This window comes from Zonotrichia albicollis, chromosome 14, assembly GCF_047830755.1.
Source record: "Zonotrichia albicollis isolate bZonAlb1 chromosome 14, bZonAlb1.hap1, whole genome shotgun sequence".
In the NCBI taxonomy this organism is placed as follows: domain Eukaryota; kingdom Metazoa; phylum Chordata; class Aves; order Passeriformes; family Passerellidae; genus Zonotrichia; species Zonotrichia albicollis.
Window position 1 is genome coordinate 2,616,529 of NC_133832.1, and position 21,974 is coordinate 2,638,502.

Below are 21,974 nucleotides of genomic sequence, written 5' to 3' on the forward strand. Positions count from 1 at the left end.
TTGCCCTCACCTGGGCCTGCAGTGCTGTGTGGTCAGGAAGGAGGTGAGCTAGGAAGAGCCACTGGAGCTGGCCAAAGGTTCTTCCTTCCTCATCTGAATTGGAGAAGGCCCAAAGGCAGCAGTGTATCAGCTTTGGTTGATGTGCATCACTGCTGTGGGTGCCACAGGCTGACCCAAGGGCTCTGCCCAGGCCCTCCAGCAAGGGCCAGCCAAAGGCTCTTGAAGCCAACAACAGACAGGCTGGAGGAATAAAACCTGCAGCTGCACAGACAGGCTGTTTTATCACCTATGTTCTCTTTTTAGCCACCTAACTATTCCTGGAAGAGCTAATATTAGCTCCTCCATCTATTTCTTAGAAGCTGGGAAAACAAGAATCCGATTGCATGTCCTGGTTTCCAGGTGAACTGCTGGCTGCTCAGTGCAGTGGGCTCTGAAAACCCTCACAAGCTCTTGGTGTGAGGAGCCATTGAAATCTGTGCTTGTGGAAGTGGCAGCAGGAGAAGGATTAAAATTATTGAGCGCTGTGTTTAATCCTGGCAATGCTGTTTGGGAGGCACTTCTCATGCCAGCCCCAGCCAGGTACAGAGAGTCATGGAACACGCTGGCTTTGTTCTGCTGCACACAAGCAGGTCCTGAGATGCTTTTAGTCAGGGCTTGGTGCTGAAAGTCAGAGTTCTGGCAGGGTATTTATGCAGGATTTGCCAGCTTGTGTTGTCTTATTGCTCCTGTGCCATTGTGTTGGGATGCTAAAGGGCAGATCAGAGACAGCGAAGGGAGGGTGGAAATGGCTTGCAGAGGTTGGGGTTTGTTCCCTGAGTGCCACCCAGGCTCTGATTGCAGGGAAGGGATGGTCCTGTCCCTGCTCACTGCCCCTGGCAGGTGTGTGTGCTCCTGCTGCATGTGCACGTCACAGTTATAAAAAGCCTTTTTGTCAGGCAGAGCCAGGTCAGGGTGAACTCTGCTGTCCAATTACAGCTCCAGCCCATGAAGTCCCATCCTTGTTTTTCTCTCTGTGCTCCCAGAGCTGTGATGTTGCTGGGGAGAGAGGGCAGTGAGCAGTATGTGCCTCTGCATCCCTCTGGCTCTTGGGAGGTGGAAAGAACTCCATGTGGAAGGGGGGATGTGTTGTCCTGGGGTGAGGGAAGGAAAATGGGGGCTGATGTGAGACTTCCCTTCCCCAGAGCTGATGGGCTGTGACTGGGGGGTGCACAGGGACTGCTGGGACTGCAGCAGCAGCACAGCCTGGCCATGGCTGTGGGCTCCATCAGGATGTGGCTGTGCTGGCAGCAGTGCTGGAATGCCCAGGGAATATTCAGGGAACCCCCACCTGCGTGCAGAGAGCACCAAACCCACGGCAGGTGTGGGACAGAGCCAGCCTTGCTGCCTGAAGAAAGGCTGGGCTTGGGCTTCTCCCAGGGGTGTGTGAGCTCCCAAGGGAAGGTGCTTCTCCCCATGAGTGGCAGTCAGGAGCAGAGGTTTAATTAAACAGCTCCCTGAGAGCTGGCACCTTGTAAAGCACCGTGTGTGGCATCCCTTGGTTGGCATCAGAGCCACCTGAGGCATTGGCATCCATTCTCAAGGACTCTGTAAAACCAGCTAAATAATTAAAACTAATAATAATAATAATGAAAAAAAAATCCCTGACAACTCCAATGTTTAAAAATTCAACGTTTTGATGAAATATTAAATGCTAATTATTTCCTTGCACTTGTGCTGGCACTGCTTCTCTTGATGTTGGCAATTTAGCATCACATAGCAGTAATTGAAGTGAATTGTCAGCTTTTGTGTTACATTTACCACCCAGGCCCCAAACCCAACACTCCTAAAGCCTCTGTTTGATTTTAAGTGTTGAATACTTTGAAGTCTGCTTTAGTGGATTGGTCATACTGCTGTGAATAGCAGAGCCAGCTGGCTAAATGGCTGCTGAAAAATGCCCCGTGCTTGCTGTGAGGAGCTGCCAGTGTGATTTCAGTAGCGAGCACAGAGATGGGCTCAGTCAATACACCAGCCTCTAAATGAAATGCAAAATGAGAGGGCAAAAGGATATTTGGAAAGAATTTTATGGCTTTCATGTTTTATGTGTCATTTTAATTTCTACTCAGTATGGTTGGATTAATTATTTGCTATTAAAAAAGAAGGTGTTGAACTTGGCTCAGGGTGGGCAGATGAAAGACGTGACTGGCAGGGGAAATGCTGCATAAATTCCTTTGTTTACCTGCTTTCCTTTCTGTGCAAGGATGTATCAGTGCCTTAGTTTGTTGGAATGTGGAGTGGGCACAGGGTGTGTGGATAGAATCAGTAGAATTACAAAATTATAGAACTGCAGAGCTTGGAAAGACCTTTAAGGTCATCCAGTCCAACCTGTTTTTTGAAGACTCCAGTTTTTTGAAACTGGAGAAATGCTTGCATTTGAGGTATTTGTCCTGCTGTTACATTGTCTCAGAGACATTCAAGCAGCTTTCATGGACAAATAAAGCTTTTTTCCCTCCCACCATATCAGTTTATGAATCTTCTAACTGTTCTGGCATGCAGTTCCAGCTGGGATTTCCAAAGCAGGCAGGAGATGCACATGAATGCACATCTGGGAATAGAAGCAAAAGCCTTGTGGAAGGAGAAGGATTTGTTGCTTTGTTAGGATGTGCCTTGTTAAAGGCATCCCTCAGCTCTGGAAGAGCAGCTCCAGAAGAACAGATCAGAGTGGGAGAGGCACAGAGAGCCCAGAGATGCTTTGGGGTTCAGAGTTTGGGTTGTGGGATGTGTTTTCAGCCTGGAAGATGAACATTGAGGGTTGACACTGAATGCTGAGCTCTTGGAGACAGAGCAGAGGCTCTGGGTGAGGATTCACAGCCAGCTCTTCCCACTGTGCCCAACACAACAGGAGCAGCAGCTCCCAGCTGCTGTCACTGGGCTGGGCAGGGAGAGTTGGATGTGCTAAGGAAAAATGCTTCTACAAGGATGAGGAAGCAGTGGTTTATTGTGGGGAGCCTCACTGGGGGTGGCACAGGGGTACAGATGGCAGCCTCTCTGTGATGGCAGTGCTGGTGCCTCCTGAGCAGATGCCCCAGTGCCAAAATCTGTGCCAGGTGGGGCTGGAGAGCTCTGAGGGCCCATCTGCCTGTCCAGCAGCGCTGCAGGGGCTGTGCCCGGTCCCTGAGGAGGGGTTTGCCCTCAGGAGGGGTGGCTGGGGTTCTGAGGGCACATCTGTCTGTCCAGCAGCGCTGCAGGGGCTGTGCCCGGTCCCTGAGGAGGGGTTTGCCCACAGGAGGGGTGGCTGGGGTTCTGAGGGCCCATCTGCCTGTCCAGCAGCACTGCAGGGGCTGTGCCCGGTCCCTGAGGAGGGGTTTGCCCTCAGGAGGGGTGGCTGGGGTTCTGAGGGCACATCTGCCTGTCCAGCAGCGCTGCAGGGGCTGTGCCCGGTCCCTGAGGAGGGGTTTGCCCTCAGGAGGGGTGGCTGGGGTTCTGAGGGCCCATCTGCCTGTCCAGCAGCACTGCAGGGGCTGTGCCCGGTCCCTTAGGATGGGTTTGCCCTCAGGAGGGGTGGCTGGGGTTCTGAGGGCAGTGCCAGGGGTTCTGATGGCCTGGCTGGGCTTTGCTGCTCATGGGGGTTGGTCCCTCACAGCCCTGATCAGTGCAGAGTGCAGGGAGGTTTCTGCTGGGGCTGCTTATCCAGTATCTGCTTTGGAGGCTAGGGCTGATTAAATGAGCATCTCTAGCCAACTCTGAATTCACTGGTAACTTTTAAAAGCACAGACAATTAGCAGACTCAGTGGGAGAAGCAATTTAATGTGCTGCCAGCCTGTGTTTCAGTGGACTGTATGAATATCGCAGAGGTGCTTTCCCAGCAAGCTTCACATAGCCTGGGTTTGCAGGGTTCAGTAATCCTCCTGAACTCCAGAAAGCACTAACCTCCTTCAGGGAACAGATAAAGCAGGTGGGCAAAAAAAGAAATGGGAATTTTCTCCAGGATAAATGGCCCTGTTGTTCCTGCCAGTGTGCTCAGAGCAGCTCCAGTCCCAGAGCTGATCCTCAGGGAGCTGTGCAGGCACCTGGGTGGGTCAGACCCACCAACCTCTGGCTCTGGCACTGGCACTGGCACTGGCACTGGCACTGCCAGGCATTTGGGAGTCCTGCTGGAGCTGTTCCCTGGGGAATGTCCCTGCTGGCACCACTGCCCATCCTGGATTGCTGAACCAAGAGCCACTGGGTGAGCAATTGTGACAGTGTTCACAGGGTTTCTTGGAATGAGGGAAGAGACAAAGGTCTGACTCCATGTTTCAGAAGGCTGATTTATGATTTTATGATATATATTACATTAAAACTATACTAAAAGAGTAGAAGAAAAGGGTCTCATCAGAAGGCTGGCTAAGAATAAAAAGGAATGATAACAAAGGTTTGTGGCTCGGATAGAGAGTCCAATCCAGCTGACTGTGATTGGCCATTAATTAGAAACATCTAACATGGGCCAATCCCAGATGCACCTGTTGCATTCCACAGCAGCAGATAACCATTGTTTACATTTTGTTCCTGAGGCCTCTCAGCTTCTCAGGAGGAAAAATCCTAAGGAAAGGATTTTTCATGAAAAGATGTCTGCAACAAGCAATGCAGCATTTGGGGGCTTTGCAGTAAATCCAAATGTAAAACTCCTGCTGGAGGCAGTGGCACCACAGTGTCCAACAAGACATCTGCCCATTTTCTTCTCTTTATTCATCATTAACCCTGCAGGAACAGACAAGTGGTCATCCAGGCTTTTGCTGAATGGTTTCCTTAAGGGCTGTTTGGAGATTTTTCCATTGTAGTTTCTAGTCAGAAAGCCAGATTTACACCAAATTTTTGTTTTCACTCTGCTATCTGGAAGTTTCTCCCTTCTTTTTGAGAGTGAAAGCTCAAATAAAAAAATCAAAAAGTTTTAAGGCTCTGAACTGTAATCAAGTCTCCACACTTTGCTTTCAGGTAAAAATTTTCTTTAGAAAGCTCATTTAAAAAAATAAACAAAATAAACCCTCCACAAACAAAGGCAGCTTTAATGTATGTGAGTGTTTTGTGCAAAAGCCACAATTTAGTGATCAGCTCTGTGCTGGCTGGGGCACAATGGATGTTTGAGTGCTCTTTACTTTGGGGCTTAATCTATTGTAGGGTTTTCTGTGGGCTGCCATGAATGGCAGCCCTCAACAGCCAGCTCTGTTTCACTGAAAGAGAAAGGGGATATTGTAATTCCTGCAAATGAGTGGAAAATGACTGGAGTGCAAAATCTCTTACAGGATTGAACAGTAAAATTATTACAAAGAAGTGAATGCTTGAAGAGCACTAAAGCTCAGCCCCTGTGCCTGGGCTGGTTTGTGTGGGCTCAGAGTTAATGGGGCAGAGAACTCCTGGGGTGTCCCAGGGGTTGGCCCCATCAGGGGTGGGGGAACAGAGCTGTTAATGGTGTTAAAAATAACACTAAAATACAAGAAAAGTGAAGGGGAGAACAGAAAAAGGAAAAAACTCCTTCTGGGGGGAGAGCTCATAGTGAACCATTTTCCCTCTCCATGCATTTGGTTTCTTTTGTAGCCATGAAGTCCAAAATATTCTGGGAAGTTTATGTATCACCGGGAAACAGAGGCTGGGCATCCAGTAAGGAATGACAGAATGTGGCTGTGAATGGAACAACAACTGGCAGGCCACAAGGGTTGAGCCTAAACATCAAATCCAGCTTGCTGTTCTGAATGTGAGGTGTACAGGGCCAGCTGAAGGTCCTGTATGAGTTTTCTCTGCCTTTATGACAAAAATGCCCATGTATTAGTGAGGGATTAGAGTCATTTAGAGGCACAGAGGAAGCCCCTCCCTCCTTCCTCTCCATGAACTTCTTGGGATTGATGCCTTGTGGAAGCTGATCTAGGATAGAGGCTGGACAGAGATAAAGAACAAAGTAGGGATGTATTAAAAGGATCTCCTCAATGGATCCACCTTGGGCAGCACAAGAGCCCAGCCAGGGCTGCACCCAAGATGAACCAAAATGGTCCCAAAATCCCTGACTGCTCATGGGGTCTCTCATTTTGATCAGTTCTGCTCCATTTGCACCTTGCAGTTCATTGTCCCATTCCAGCTTTAGCCCATGCAGTCCCACCCTGCTTGTTTTTCTCTCTCCAGCCCACGCTGTTTGTGCTCTTGGGCTGAGATTTGGATCATTTGTCCTTGGTCCCAGCTGGAGCAGGAATTGTTTTGTCTCCCTGCTCTGTGCACAGAGCTCACCATCCCCTCATATGAAGCCCAGACCCACACACTAAAGCAGCACAGAATGGGAAAAAGAGAAAAGCTCAAACCTGAGGCATCAGGATCAGTGTGTTCTTAATGCAGGACAGTCCATCAAATTCCCTTTCTGGCGGAGCTGACACCTGAGCATTCCTATAAATTGGAGGTACCAACATCAAGGATTGCTGAACCCAGAGTTGTGCTCAGCCAGACACCAAGTGGGATATTAATATAAATAACTGAGGTTATTAATAGAACCCAGCAGCCAACATATGGCTGTGTAGTGGAAGCAGAGTAAAGCATAAGCCACACATTCCTTTTTGAGAACATGCATTCACACCTTTCCCTTCACACAGGATATTTTTGGGATGCTTCCACAGATAGTCTGCTCTCCCCAACAGGTTATTTTTATCTCCTTACAACACAGCTTAGTTAAGAAAAATGGTGTTTTAGCAACAATTCTGTACATTTCAAACCCACTCCTTTCCAAAATAACCCCACCCCAGCAGATGCAGGTGGGAGATGGCAGTGGAGTGCTTGGATCAGCACCAGGCAGGGGAATTTGCTGGCTGCATTTCCAGCCTCGGGCACAGCTCGTGTTGTGCTTTTCATGGATTTCAAATGCCATTACAGGGCCCATCTGGCAGAGTGCAAGCAGGCAAGGGCCACACTGCCATCATTTATCTCAGCACCTCTTGGATTCTGGCTTGGTTTTTCACAGCTGAGACTTGAAGGAGTCTCAGGGATTGTCTTTAGCCACGTGAGCTGCTTGTGTTTCCAGCAGCTTGAGCTTTGGGGGAAAATCTCAACACCTGATTTGCAGCCTTACCTGGCTTATGCAAAAAATTCTTGATTTCTTTGTTGAGGAACTGTGCATCCCTCTACCATTTCATGTATTTTAGCTAAAAATCCCAAGGCTTTCTGTCAATAATGCACCATTACATCACCACAGAATTTGTGTGTGGGGATGAATGTGGATGAATATCCTCAACAACAGGCAGAAACCTTCTTAGAAGAGGCCAGGAAGAAGGGAAGAAAGAGGAGATATTTTGTTATTACATTATAATTATATTATTATATATTTATTATATATGTTATATTATATTATATTATATTATATTATATTATATTATATTATATTATATTATATTATATTATATTATATTATATTATATTATATTATATTATATTATATTATATTATATTATATTATATTATATTATATTATGTTATGTTATATTATATTATATATTATATATTATAGGGAAGAAATAGGAGATATTTTGCTATTATATTATTATATATATTTTAGAAATTTATTATATGTAATATGTATTATATATTTATGTAATTATATTATATTAATATTATTTAAAGGTATTTTGTGCAAATTGGGGGTAAACCACAAAATCAGTTCTTGTAGGTGGAAGGCAGGGAAATTTCCATCAGTTATTTTTCATGCCATATTCTTAAGGTGGTTCAATCTGGCAGTTGACAGGAATTGCAGGCTTGGGGGTGGTAGGACACTCATCCTGCCTGCCAGCATCCTTTCTAAGAACCTGGCAAGATTAGTGCAGCGTGGATTTTTCCCATGATGAAGTTTCTAAGGATGAAAAGCTCCGTGTGGAATATATCTGTGCAACTTCAGTGGCAAAAATTGCTAAGCACGTTATATATAGATAGAAAAGTGCCTTCTTTAGGGACTGCCACAGACTGCTCCTGAGATAGCTAAGCAGACAAGTAAATAGTAAAATATGGGTATATTTAGCACTCCAGAAGGCGATGGATGGTGTAGAGACTTCACATCACACGAGCTCTTAAAGTCTTTACCTCTGTGTAATCCCTTGTAGTCAGCACTGATGTGGTGCCACATTTGGGACCTAATTACAAGCTCCACTGCCAATCCAAGCACCAAATGGTGAAGGACAGTTTTGGAAGGCAGAAACCAGAGGCATCCTGACTCATGGATGATGAGTAGCAGGGAAGGAGAGGCAGCAAAGGCCGACACAGTTTAATGGGATTTGGATTAAATGTGGTTTAATGGGATTTGGGTGTAATTGTGGCTTTGAATGCCTGCCTGCCTCTCTGGTTCATGCAGGCACTGCTTGGGTGGATGTATCCTGGTTTGCATCCACTTCAAAAGTCACACTGGAGCGCCTGTGGTCAAACTGGGGATGTGATTTCAGAGAGGCCCCTGCCAGGCTTGTCCCAGCACGTCCCCCTGGGGTAGTGGGAGAGCAGTGCCTGAAACCATGGCCAGAGAACCACAGGGGCTGTGGGAAGCTCTGGTAACCTTTCCCACGTGAGATCAGAACAGATTTTCCTTCTAGATGATTTTTTTCGTTCTGGATGTATTTTCCTTCTGGAATTTTTTTCCTGTTTGTGTCAAGCTTGAGGCCTTCCCACTTCAAACTCCCCCTCTTTTCCTGAGGCTGTTGAAAACACTCAGGTGTGTTTCTGTCTGCCATGCCAGCCTGGAAAAGCTGCAGAGAATATTTGCAAATGTTATCTTTGAATCAAACCCACCACCTCACTTGGATAGCATCCATCTCCTCTTTCTTCCCTTCTTCCTGGCCTTTTGTGAGAAGGTTTCTGCTGTTGTTGAGGATATTCATCCACATTCATACCCACACACAAATTCTGCGATGATGTTATGGTGCATTATTAACAGAGAGCCTTGGGATTTTTAGCTAAAATACATGAAATGGTAGAGCTGTGTTGCAGTTAGTGGAAAGGAGCCATGTTGAACTGGTTTTGGTGTTGTTTTCTTCCTTGCAAGGATGTTGTCCTCCTAAAAACCAGCACTCATTATTGTAAATTAAGATCCTGGACCCTGCTAGCTGTCCTTAGAGGAAGGCTTATGTGGGAACAAGCCCCAGCTCTCCCATAATTGGAATAACCACATCACCAAATCTGGGAACCTCAGGTGTGGTGCAGTTTGGTGTTTGTTTAAAATCCTTCAGAAGCAGTTTATTGGGGAGCTGTTCCTTGTGTGTCATACTGAGTTACTCCCTGCTTTGTCTCACTGATGTCTCTGTGTCTCTCTGGGTGCCTTTTTGTGTCTCATGCTTTCCTACAAGCTCAGAGTGTTGTAAGGAGTGAGCAGAGCTGGCAGCCTGGCTGCTGTGGGGTGACACAGTGACACGGTGACAGTAATTCCGAGTAGCTCTTGTGTGTTCTGGCAGTGGGGCATGAACAAGGAGCAGCCTGGTGAGGAGGGGACGCTGCAGGGAATGCAGACAGGCAGGGCAGTGGCTGGGGCAGTCACCCACAGGTGCCTGCTGAAAGCAGGGGGAGCTGCAGCCCCTCGCAGTGCTGGGGGTGACCATGGCAGAGGGTGTGACCCCTTTTCTGGGCTGGCCCTGGGGGACAGGCAGCCCGGGACAGCCCCCTTGGCTCCCGCAGATTGCAGGGGCAGCTTCCAGCCCCTTCATTTCCAAGCCGCCAGCCACTAGAGGGAGAGAATGCCACGTATTTATGGCTTCGTTTGCGCTGGGGATGTGTTTAATGAAGGAATTCACCAAGGCTTGCCAGGCAGTCCCAACGCTGGGTTTAACCCCTTCCTGTCTCCGGGGTGGTTTTAGAACTGCTCCTGAGATCTGACTGCTCCTGGATGTCACTGTAGAGTGTGACACAGTGCACCAGGACTCCATCAAAAGGTGCAAAAGACAGATTTATTATAGCAACATGTTGCCTTTATAGTTTTTCAAGAGATTTACATTTACTTGACAGACACATTCAGTGCCCATTGGTTATAAGAAAGAAACAAAGTTCTCAATAGGTAAACAAGGAGCCATGTCATCTGTGAGCCAGCTAGAGTCTGTATCTTTGAACTTTCTCTCTTCCATCATGTTGTCATAGGGATAGCCTTGGTGTCCTCCTCGAGAGATAAACAGGGTTTTCCTTATCTTTAGGAAGCCTTCACTGGCTCAAAGGAACAGCACAAAATGCCTTTCTTACATCTGGAGACCTCAGCTGGTGCACAGCCTGAGATTGAAACGCTCTGGAACCTGTTGGGTGATCCCTGCCCGTGTTTTACACCCTGTACTTTGTGTCGAGCATCCCTGCTGTGGGATGGCATCCCTGCTGTGGGATGGCTTCCTGGGGACACCTTTGGCTGCTGCTGGGTGTGCCTGTCTGCTCGAGTTAGCCACAGCACACCAAGCACACCAAAGCCCTTCCCCTCACCCAGCAGGCCTCAGCCTCCTGGAGCCCATGGCCTGTTCCCCCTGCTGGAATCTCCTGATTCCTGGAGCCCATGGCCTGTTCCCCCTGCTGGAATCTCCACACTCCTGGAGCTCATGGCCTCTTCCCCCTGCTGGAATCTCCAGGTTCCTGGAGTCCATGGCCTGTTCCCTCTGCTGAAATCTCCACACTCCTGGAGCCCATGGCCTGTTCCCTCTGCTGGAATCTCCACACTCCTGGAGCCCATGGCCTGTTCCCTCTGCTGGAATCTCCAGCCTCCTGGAGCCCATGGCCTGTTCCCTCTGCTGGAATCTCCTGATTCCTGGAGCCCATGGCCTGTTCCCCCTGCTGGAATCTCCACACTCCTGGAGCCCATGGCCTGTTCCCTCTGCTGGAATCTCCACACTCCTGGAGCTCATGGCCTGTTCCCTCTGCTGGAATCTCCTGATTCCTGGAGCCCATGGCCTGTTCCCTCTGCTGGAATCTCCAATTTCCTGGAGCCCATGGCCTGTTCCCCCTGCTGGAATCTCTTGACTCCTGGAGCCCATGGCCTGTTCCCTCTTGTCCTGGTTTGAAAAGGAAGTGAGTTTTTTTGGGAAATACAAGATGTCAAACCATGACACCTCTGCAGGAATCCAACAGGCCCAAGAGGCAGCTGGTTTCCTTTGCAATGAATGCATCCAGGCAGTAATTGTTGTAGGCAAAGGAGTTGTACCAATTTCAAAGGACACCAGCAAGGAGCTGTGGGCTGAGGGGAGGGAGTAGGGATGGGAGCTTTAAGAAGGCAATGTCAGAAAGTGAATTTTATCCTCTTTTAAACGTGAGGCAAGACTGAAACTTTCCTTTGCAGATTAAGCCCAGTGGGGAGGACCTGTGGAAATCTGAGGAGGGGACTGTGGTGGGATTTGGAGGGGTCTGGAAAAGTAGCTGGGAGTGAAAGCAGCACGTTGAGTGGTTTGGAGAGCCACAGCCCTGGGTATGCAGTGTATCAGGGGAACTCACATCCCTCACGTGGTGAGTGGGGAAGAGAAAATATCTTTGTTTTGCTTTGCTTTTGATTCCAGAGGGTGACTCAAGGCAAGGCTCTCTCAGAAGGGAAGCCTCTCGATGCTTTAGCAGCCTGAAGTATTGAAAGAGAGCATTTCTCTGGGAAATGTTCCTGGCCCTAAAAGTGAATAGTTCCAGTTAATGGAGAGGCTCAGCAAAGAAGTTTCCTTAGGCTGATGGAGCATCCATGCAGATGATGCCCCAGCTCAAGAAGTTCTCCTGGTGAGGCAGGGGCTGGTCTCAGCTGCTCCTTTCCCCTCCTGTTTGTCTTGCCCAGATGTGCCCTGGCTGGCACAGCTGAGGGCTGGCACAGGGGAGCAGGAAGATAAATGTGCAGGAGGGCACTAGAAAGCTTGAGATTGACCTGACCCAGGCACGCTGGAAAAATGGACATGTAGGGACTGAATGTACCTCATCCTGCTCAAACCACTCCTCACTGTCCTGGGTGCCCATCACTGGACAGCCCCCACTTGGAGAGCTGAGGTTGGGCTGCTCCAGGAGCCCTCCCTGCTCTGCTGTGTGCTGCTCCCTTCACCCCTGGGGCTCCCAACACGTCCTGGTAGCTCAGGCTGACTGAGGCCATGAAAACAGGGCTGGGAGCTGAGCTGCTGCAGCTCAGCATCCAGGGCCAGGGGTCACAGCTTGAATTAAATAACAGAGCAGGAGGAGGGCTGAGTGAATGTGAGAGGCTTCTCCGATGGCTCCGTGCATTCCAATCAACTGTGGCCACAAATACCAGCTGCTTGTTAAACCCTCACCTGCCTGCTGGAGAGGAGAGCTCCTGGGGGACCAACCTCCTTGCCTGGTGCTTTGCAGCTGGAGAACCAAGCTGTAGAGTTGGTTTGGAGGCAGGAATCCTATGGGTTTGAGTGGGAGCTGTGCCATGCCTGGATCAGGCTGTGCCAGTTCACTGCTGTGCCTTCCATGGCAGGAAAACCAGTTCTGTCCAGGGCTTTGTGTGTCTGTGTGGGTGTAGGACCAGGCTGGGCTGCCTCCTCCAAAGCACTGAGCTCCAGTGAGATCCCCATGGGCTGTGGGTGGGGAGAGGGGACAGGCAGGAGCTCAGTGTGGGTCTGGGACAGGCAGGAGCTTGGTGTGGGTCTGGCTGTTGGTTTGGGACAGGCAGGAGTTTGGGTTGTGGGTCTGGCTGTTGGTCTGGGACAGGCAGGAGCTCAGTGTGAGTCTGGCTGTTGGTTTAGGACAGGCAGGAGCTTGGTGTGGGTCTGGCTGTTGGTCTGGGACAGGCAGAAGTTTGGGTTTTGGGTCTGGCTGTTGGTCTGGGACAGGCAGGAGCTCAGTGTGAGTCTGGCTGTTGGTTTGGGACAGGCAGGAGCTTGGTGTGGGTCTGGCTGTTGGTCTGGGACAGGCAGGAGCTCAGTGTGAGTCTGGCTGTTGGTTCGGGACAGGCAGGAGCTTGGGTTTTGGGTCTGGCTGTTGGTCTGGGACAGGCAGGAGCTCAGTGTGAGTCTGGCTGTTGGTTTGGGACAGGCAGGAGTTTGGGTTGTGGGTCTGGCTGTTGGTCTGGGACAGGCAGGATCTTGGTGTGAGTCTGGCTGTTGGTCTGGGACAGGCAGGAGTTTGGGTTTTGGGTCTGGCTGTTGGTTTAGGACAGGCAGGATCTTGGGTTGTGGGTCTGGCTGTTGGTTTGGGACAGGCAGGAGCTTGGTGTGGGTCTGGCTGTTGGTTTGGGACAGGCAGGAGCTCAGTGTGAGTCTGGCTGTTGGTTTGGGACAGGCAGGAGTTTGGGTTGTGGGTCTGGCTGTTGGTCTGGGACAGGCAGGATCTTGGTGTGAGTCTGGCTGTTGGTCTGGGACAGGCAGGAGTTTGGGTTTTGGGTCTGGCTGTTGGTTTAGGACAGGCAGGATCTTGGGTTGTGGGTCTGGCTGTTGGTTTGGGACAGGCAGGAGCTTGGTGTGGGTCTGGCTGTTGGTTTGGGACAGGCAGGAGCTCAGTGTGAGTCTGGCTGTTGGTTTGGGACAGGCAGGAGCTTGGTGTGGGTCTGGCTGTTGGTTTGGGACAGGCAGGAGCTCAGTGTGAGTCTGGCTGTTGGTCTGGGACAGGCAGGAGCTTGGGTTGTGGGTCTGGCTGTTGGTCTGGGACAGGCAGGAGCTTGATGTGAGTCTGGCTGTTGGTTTGGGACAGGCAGGAGTTTGGGTTTTGGGTCTGGCTGTTGGTTTGGGACAGGCAGGAGTTTGGTGTGTCTGGGACAGGCAGGAACTCAATGGGATTCTGGCTGTTGGTTTGGGACAGGCAGGAGCTCAGTGTGAGTCTGGCTGTTGGTTTAGGACAGGCAGGAGCTTGGTGTGGGTCTGGCTGTTGGTCTGGGACAGGCAGAAGTTTGGGTTTTGGGTCTGGCTGTTGGTCTGGGACAGGCAGGAGCTCAGTGTGAGTCTGGCTGTTGGTTTGGGACAGGCAGGAGCTTGGTGTGGGTCTGGCTGTTGGTCTGGGACAGGCAGGAGCTCAGTGTGAGTCTGGCTGTTGGTCTGGGACAGGCAGGAGTTTGGTGTGAGTCTGGCTGTTGGTTCGGGACAGGCAGGAGCTTGGGTTTTGGGTCTGGCTGTTGGTCTGGGACAGGCAGGAGCTCAGTGTGAGTCTGGCTGTTGGTCTGGGACAGGCAGGATCTTGGTGTGAGTCTGGCTGTTGGTCTGGGACAGGCAGGAGTTTGGGTTTTGGGTCTGGCTGTTGGTTTAGGACAGGCAGGATCTTGGGTTGTGGGTCTGGCTGTTGGTTTGGGACAGGCAGGAGCTTGGTGTGGGTCTGGCTGTTGGTTTGGGACAGGCAGGAGCTCAGTGTGAGTCTGGCTGTTGGTTTGGGACAGGCAGGAGTTTGGGTTGTGGGTCTGGCTGTTGGTCTGGGACAGGCAGGATCTTGGTGTGAGTCTGGCTGTTGGTCTGGGACAGGCAGGAGTTTGGGTTTTGGGTCTGGCTGTTGGTTTAGGACAGGCAGGATCTTGGGTTGTGGGTCTGGCTGTTGGTTTGGGACAGGCAGGAGCTTGGTGTGGGTCTGGCTGTTGGTTTGGGACAGGCAGGAGCTCAGTGTGAGTCTGGCTGTTGGTTTGGGACAGGCAGGAGCTTGGTGTGGGTCTGGCTGTTGGTTTGGGACAGGCAGGAGCTCAGTGTGAGTCTGGCTGTTGGTTTGGGACAGGCAGGAGTTTGGGTTGTGGGTCTGGCTGTTGGTCTGGGACAGGCAGGATCTTGGTGTGAGTCTGGCTGTTGGTCTGGGACAGGCAGGAGTTTGGGTTTTGGGTCTGGCTGTTGGTTTAGGACAGGCAGGATCTTGGGTTGTGGGTCTGGCTGTTGGTTTGGGACAGGCAGGAGCTTGGTGTGGGTCTGGCTGTTGGTTTGGGACAGGCAGGAGCTCAGTGTGAGTCTGGCTGTTGGTTTGGGACAGGCAGGAGCTTGGTGTGGGTCTGGCTGTTGGTTTAGGACAGGCAGGAGCTTGGGTTGTGGGTCTGGCTGTTGGTCTGGGACAGGCAGGAGCTCAGTGTGAGTCTGGCTGTTGGTTTGGGACAGGCAGGAGCTTGGTGTGAGTCTGGCTGTTGGTTTGGGACAGGCAGGAGCTTGGTGTGAGTCTGGCTGTTGGTTTTGGAGGAGGGCAGGGCTCTGAGAGCCCCCAGGCCATGAGACAGGGCCATGCTGAGGGCCCTGGAAGCTCCACTCTGAGCTCCTGCATGGACTATCCCTCCAGGCACTAGGGAGGAGCACAGCCTCAGGGTTTACGGATTTGCCAGTCCCTTGTGACCTCAAAATGCATGACCCAGGGCAGCATTTATTGTTTCCCCGTCAATCTTCTCACAACAGCAATGCTAAGCTCTAGTTTTCTTTAAAAAAATATATATTTTTTGGCTGCAGATCTCTTAGTAGACAAATGAAATGAATTTATATATAAGCATTGTGCTGCTTGTAAAGCCCTTTCAGTTTCAAATTTAGTTTTATTCCTTTTTTTAATCTCCATAGGATTTTCCCTAAATAAGCAGAACTAGGGCAGTGCTAGTGACAGATGGATATAAAGAAGACTTGGATGCATTGGAGAGACTTTACTGGGCTTGGGGATCTGAACTGGGGTGCTTTCCTCATCACCCAAGGAGTTTAATTTGTCTGCAGGCTGTTAATTTTCACCTCCAAAGCAGAGGGCATGGCAGCAGAGAGCGTTCCTTGGCAACAGACTCCTTGGGTTCATTAAAGCAGAGGTGGGAGGTTTGCAAATGGAAAAAGTTGAGAGATATTAGCAAATCAAATGGGTTGAGGCATGAGGAGTCTTGTCAGTCAGGCGGGGGTGACAGGAGAAGGAATAGTAAACAACATGCAGCCCATGTTGAAGGAGATGTTTTGGAAGGAGGCAGATCCCGGATTTGCCTGTTTTCCTGCCTTCCCAAGGGCTGAATGGACTGGAGAGGGCTGGGAGGAACCTCTGTGTGTCTGGCAGACTGTGGGCAGTGAACTGAAGATGTTACTTAATAAAAAATGTGCTTTTTACAAACAGGATTCCAAACTGTGGTTTCCAACTAGGGCTTTTGTAAAAGTTCCAGTTTGTTTTGATCCTCTCCAAAACTGAAGCTGGCATTTTGTTGGTAAAATCCCACAAGAAGCCCTTGGAGGGGAGTCTGTGGGAACGTGGCCATGCCCAATCCATGCCCAATCCATGCCAAATCCATGCCCTCCCTCCTTCCCCATGGAGCAGGCTGTGTGTGCCACACACCTCTGCCTGCAGTCAGATGGGGGCTGTTTGCACTGTGACTGCTAAATATAAATGCTGCAATTAATTAATAATGCCCAACGCACATCATTAAATTAGAAATAACTGGAGTTTGTACCAGCATACAGAGTGTGCATGCAGCTGATCAGACTGGAGAAGGGGTTTGGAGCAGGGGGAAACAGCTTTGGGCTGCCCTGTCTGTCCCTGCCAGTGGCCACTGTGTCCCCCTGGCAGGCAGGGGAAGCCCCTGGTTCTCTCTCAGGTAATGCTGTCTCTCCTTGCCGTGGTAAACAGCCAGATCCCAATCACATCCATCAGAGCAAAGCATTCCAGGCACTTGTTCCAGTCCTGTGGTTCTATGATTCTATAATTTATGACTGAAACTATCTTTGTGTCAGAGTTAGTTCAGGAGGACACTCGGATCTGGGCTTCTGAATATGTCATCTCCTATTAAAGAACAAACAAACTCCCTTGTAATGTACCATAAATAATAATAATACTTTGCAAGAGCCCGAAGCACTGTGTTATTGCTGTGCTAATCAGGGAGGCACTCGGCCATTATGAGAGTATTCCATGGGGTTTGGGCTTTTTTTCCTGCAGGAAGGTACGTGTTTCATAGCTCTGCAGCGTGGCTGATTGGTTTATAAAGCCAGGCTGGATAATTCCTAGTAGAGGTTAGACAAATTCCCCTCCTTTCTCATTAATTAACCTGTAGGATTTGGTGCCTGTTCTTTGCAGTTCAATAGAGACAATGACTGCAGGAACATATTTGTGCTCTCTGATATGGAATGAAGAACATCTGCCTTCTGCAGCAGTGAAATACCAGCGTGTGCAGGGCTCTCCAAAGGGCACTGCCATCCTCTGCTGCCTCAGAGAGGAAATTCCAGCTGAAATTTCAGTGGGGAGCTGCTGGCTGAGGGATGTTGTCCCATTCAGCATTGTGGCTGGGGGGAGAAGGCAGAGGGTGAAACGCAAAAGAAGGGAAATCCCCTCATGAAAACAACAGAAGGATGGAGGAAAAAACATTTTGGGAAAAGTTCCCACATCCAGGGAATGGTTTAGAGCAAAACTCTTCTGGTGGGATTAAGGAAGGGAGGCCTTGAAGATCTGAAGGAGATTTCAGTGGTGATGTGGTAACACAATAGCAGGAAGAAAAGAGGAGAGGCAGGTGAATTCCTGCAGTGCTGCTCTCACAGGCTGCAGGAAAAGGAGCCTTCATGTTTGGGATCCCAGGGCTGTGTTCTGGGTGTCTCAAACCAGGGCTCTGCTCCCCGAGCTGCCCTGCAATACTGTAACTAATGGTGGGAGAGCAGGGTGGCTTCTGGGAGGATAGGATTGGAGACTGGATTGCAGTGGGAATGTTGGTAAATTCATGGCTCCAGATGTGCTGGATGAGGCACAAGGATGGAGGTTATTTTGCTATTTCACTGTGATGTGATACTGTGTCCTCCTGCTCATACTCAGCTTGGCTTTTGAGTAGCTCTCCAGCTGCAGGGAATGAGGAGAAAATAAATTCCACGTGGAAAAGTGGCATTAATCTGATAATTTAGGCTGTCCCTCCTACTGCAGAAGTATTCACTGTCCCTTCCTTCCCTGCCTTCCCTCCTCTGCTCCCCTGGGAGGTTCCTGCCCATTATTGGTGTCATTGGCAGTCCCAAGGAGACTCCAGACTGGACTGGGGCACACCGGCTGATTTTGGTCCTTATTCTGGAGAGAGAGAGAGAAATTTTTGGAGGTTGTGACCAGACCACAGCTCTGCTGAGACTGACTGGGACATTGTGTTATTGATGAGCAATCCTGGAGCTCTTCCTGGGGGTTTCCTCTGGAGTGATCCCCCAGACAAACCACCTGAGCAAAGCCTGGTCCTGCCTCCCCAGTGGGATGTGCTCAAATGTGAAATCCCATTTGTTTGCAGGCTAAATGCCAGGGCAGGGGCCTGCAGTGCCCAAGCAGCACACACTGGAAGCTGCCTCTGTTTCCCTCTGGGCATTGTGGGTTTTCCTAGCAGAGCAGTGCCCGTGGCACAGTCCCACAGTGCTCTGTGACTCACACCCAGCTCAGGGTGTGCCTGCTAATATTCCATGTCTGGGGTGTGCTGGGCTGCAGCATCCCCTGGCACACCTGGTACAGGAGCCAGCACCTAGTGCCCTTTCCTGGAAGATGCTTTATTCCAGTGTGGGGAAGTGGAAAAACAGAGAGTCACTGAATATCCTGGGCTGGAAGGAGCCCACAGGGATCATCAGAGCCCAGCTCCTGGCCCTGCACAGGACCCAGAAGAAGCTCACAGGTGGCTTTCCCTGCTCCCCCTGCTCTGGCAGGGACTCTGGGCTTGGTCCCCTGCCCGCTGGCTGCCTGCAGAGCACTTTGCATTGACAATGAGGCAGCAGAGGTGCATTTTCTTGGCAGGGAAATGCAGCTGGGTTCTCTCTGAGGTTCCCTGTGCCAGAGAGAACGGCTGCCCCAGCGCTCTGGGCAGGGTGGGATTGTGTGCAGCCTGCTGCCCATTCAGAGATTTGGCTGATCTTGGGGCATTCTTGCCTTTGAGCACTTTTGCAGGGAGCAAGAACTAACCTGGCAACTCTTGGTTTGCTTCTCAAATCAGCTTGGTGTAAACAAGGCATAGGCAGTGAAACAGTGGAATATGAGCCCTATTGACAGGCCTGGTCAACAGCTGGCAGGAGGAGAGAAACTGGGATCATTCTGTTAGTGTGTAACAGTCCTCCACAGAAATTGTCCTTCTCGTCCTCCAGATCCACACTCCCAGGCAGAGCAGCAGGGTGGGATGTGCCAGACAAATCCCCTTCCCTTGGCACTGCCAGGGTGCAACTTTGGCCTAAGTCAGTGGAGTTACTGGGATCATGCAGTGCATGGTTTAAAGCTGATCTTGTGCTGAAGATGGTCACTGTTGTATTCTCTGTGTGTGTGGTGACAGCAGGGCAGATCTCATTTAACATTTCCTGGTAGAAAAAATATTTCCCCTTCACTTAGAGATGACCTGATCATTGCTCTGTTTTCAGTGCAAGTTTCTGAGGGAAGCAGTGTCCACTCAGGATGTCTGTCTGTCTGTCTGTCAGTCAGTTCTGCTGTCCCAGCCCTCCCAGGCCCTGCAGGTTTTGAATCAGTTGGTGAGGCTGTGCTGGCTGTGTCTGACACCCTGAACAGGTGAGGTACCTGTGAGATCTGGATTCCAGGGCTGCACAAAGCCGTGGCCATCACCTGCTGCAGGAGAGGAGAGGATTGACAACACACTCCAGAGTGGCTGTCAGAGGTGGGATTTTCCAACCAGAGCCCTCCTGTGGATGTAAATAACTTGCCTGGTGTTTCTGTCACTGGAAACTTAGGCAGAATTCCAAAGTTTGGACATCTGTAAGCATTTGCCTCCTGACTCCTTCTTTTGTCAGCTATCTCTGGGAATAATGATGGCTGTCAGTGCTTGTGCAAGAGGTGATGGGATATGGCTTGATGGAACTGGAGCAGGCTGTGTGGGGCCTCAGCAGTGCAGAGATGCTGGGCAGCATCCTTCAGTCCTGCCTGCACTTCTGGTCTGTCCCATTTCAATAAATAAGTGAAGACACCTAAGCCCTGATCCTGCTGAGTGGCACAGGACCAGCAGAAAGTGGCAGTCACGAGGAGCTGCGTGTTGTTCCCTGACTCAAAATCTCCAGCTGCAGGAAAAATGTTGACTCCTCCAGAGGCCAGGAGCGGGAGATCCAAATGCCCTTCTGCCCTTGAGGCGTGGAGAAAAAACCCTTGCAAACACAACCCTAAATCCTCTGCAGCTGTAAGTGAGGAGATTGGAGCTCCTGCACAGATTTTACAGCATATCCTGTGCGTGGATCCAGCCTGTCCAGTGTCCCCAGTGTCCTGCCTGTGCCCAGAGCACGCTGCCGGCCATTCCCCACGTTGTCTCCAGGGTTCCTACCTGCCCTCTCCTGTCCCTGCGGACTCAGCTGCCAAAGAGGGGATTTTGGGAATATTGGTGGGGCATTTTCCTGTCCTCAGGGGTGTGTCAGTCCTTCTGCGGGCTGCCCCTTCCTGTGGGCACCGAGCCCCGGGATGGCGGCGGGGGCTGCGCCACCGGCGCCGTGAGCGGCCTTGGCCAGGTGCTGGAGCCCCGTGTGCTGTCCCAGCATGGGCAGGACCATGTCGACGTGCGTGTCCCGGCTGGAGGATCCGCCAGGATTCAGTCCCGTTCCCAGTTGGCTCTACACATCCCATATGCTGCCGCCGCCTCTTCTAACCAGCGCCAGACACCGCCAGCTCCTCTCCCTCGACGTGGTGGGTGGCCGGATCGATGAGCAACGCTTAGCGAGTGTGTTTGCTTTCTTAAGTGTGCAGCTGTGGCCAGAAAGTGGGGGAAATCCGGGGCAGCAGGCAGGGGATGAACAGGCGGAGAGGGGAGCAGGGCGCCGGTGCTGGGGGAGGATCACCCCGGGCAGGTGCAGCGCTGGGCTGGGCCGGGAGCTTTGCTGTCAGTGGGAAGGGGACTCATCCTTGTTCATGTGCAGAGCAGAATGAGAACCTGCTGCCCTTTGAACGTCAGCAAAATCCCCAGCCCTTGCTGAGCGTGGAGCATGTGCTGGCTCTGCAGAGCCGGCGTCCTGCAGCGCTGGGGGCGAGGGTGACCGGCCCCGGCAGGAGGGCGCGGGGTGCCCGCGGGGACCCTCCCCAAGTTCGCATCGCTCCCCCCTCCCTCCCCTCCCTTCCACTCCCCTCCCCTCCCCTCCTGCAGAGTTTCAAAGCACGGCAGGGAAAAAAAAAAAAAAAAGAAAAAGGACATCCCCCTCCCCTCAAATCCCTCGGTCCGTGACTGAAATAAATAAGCACAAATCCCAGGTAGTGAGGAGGCTGCTAATAACGTGCTCCTGACAGGCACGGGATTGCCGGGCTGAGGGATGGCTGACTGAAAGCTCCAGGCTAGGGTGGGGGTGGGGGGCTTCTTTTTTTTCCTGCCAGCTCTCGCCAGGCAGTAGGGATTTTTTTTCCTTCCCCTCCCTGATAATAAGGACATCATCAGAAGCAAGATGCAGTGGCTAAGGGATGGAACAGGAATGGTGAGTTCAGGTAGCTATGTCTTTCTCTTTTCCTCTTATTGCAGTACTTTGACAGGGAAATGAACCTCCGTCCTATCTCCTGACTCCTCCTTTACTCCCTGTCCTTGAAACCATTGATCACTCTGTAGCCATTTTATAGACTCTGCATTCCCAAACTGCTGAGCAAAAGAAGGAATTGAAAGGAAGGAAGGAGGGTGGGCATGCCTCGGGGCGTGGGAGGGGGTTCCGTAGGGCGAGCCGGTGGGTTCGGGGGGGAAGCCGAGGGTTTGCCCGGTTCCCCGGCGTGTGGGGTGTGCGGTGGGAGAGCACTGGAGGAGAGGAGTGCCGGCACAGGGCTGGCCGTGCCCGGGGCAGCCGGGACCTGTCACCGTGCCCCTCCGCCCGATGATGAGTTGCGGTGCGGGGGGAGCCCGGCGTGCCGAGCCTGGGCGCGCCTGCAGCAGCCTGGCAGACACAGACACTCCTCCGGCTCGGCACAGCCGCCAAGGCAGCTCCTGCCGCCCTGCGAGCCGAGCCGAGCCGAGCCCAGCCGGCTCCGAGGGCTGCGTGGCCGGGGGAAAGCGGGGAAGTTCCCCCAGCCCAGTGAGAAACTTCCCCGGGAAGCGATGCGGGTGTTCGGAGATGCTCCTCCCGCCCCAGCCCGCCTTGCACTGGCATTTCCCGCACGGCTCCGTGCGGGGCTGCGCTTTGCAGGGGCTGCTGGATTTGCCCTTCTCGGCTCTCTCGGTGCTGCTCCCGCCTCGGCCATCCCTGAGGGCTGGT

The 21,974-nt window shown here is 51.4% G+C and overlaps 1 protein-coding gene across 7 annotated transcripts in view; it reads left to right on the forward strand.

The window, feature by feature from the left end:
* ARHGEF9 (Cdc42 guanine nucleotide exchange factor 9) overlaps nt 1-21,974 on the forward strand; it is a 212,301-nt gene that overhangs the window by 62,936 nt on the left and 127,391 nt on the right. Inside the window, exon 1 of one of the 7 annotated variants that reach the window (XM_074551332.1) lies at nt 20,985-21,222. The exons of 5 other annotated variants lie outside the window; for them this stretch is intronic. Coding sequence is in view for 1 of the 2 variants with exons in the window: in XM_074551328.1 (XP_074407429.1) it covers nt 21,183-21,212 (30 nt within the window). In the remaining variant the exon portion in view is untranslated. Of the gene's footprint in view, nt 1-20,984; nt 21,223-21,974 lie in introns of those variants that run through there. One more of the 7 variants, XM_074551328.1, reaches the window with a different exon arrangement.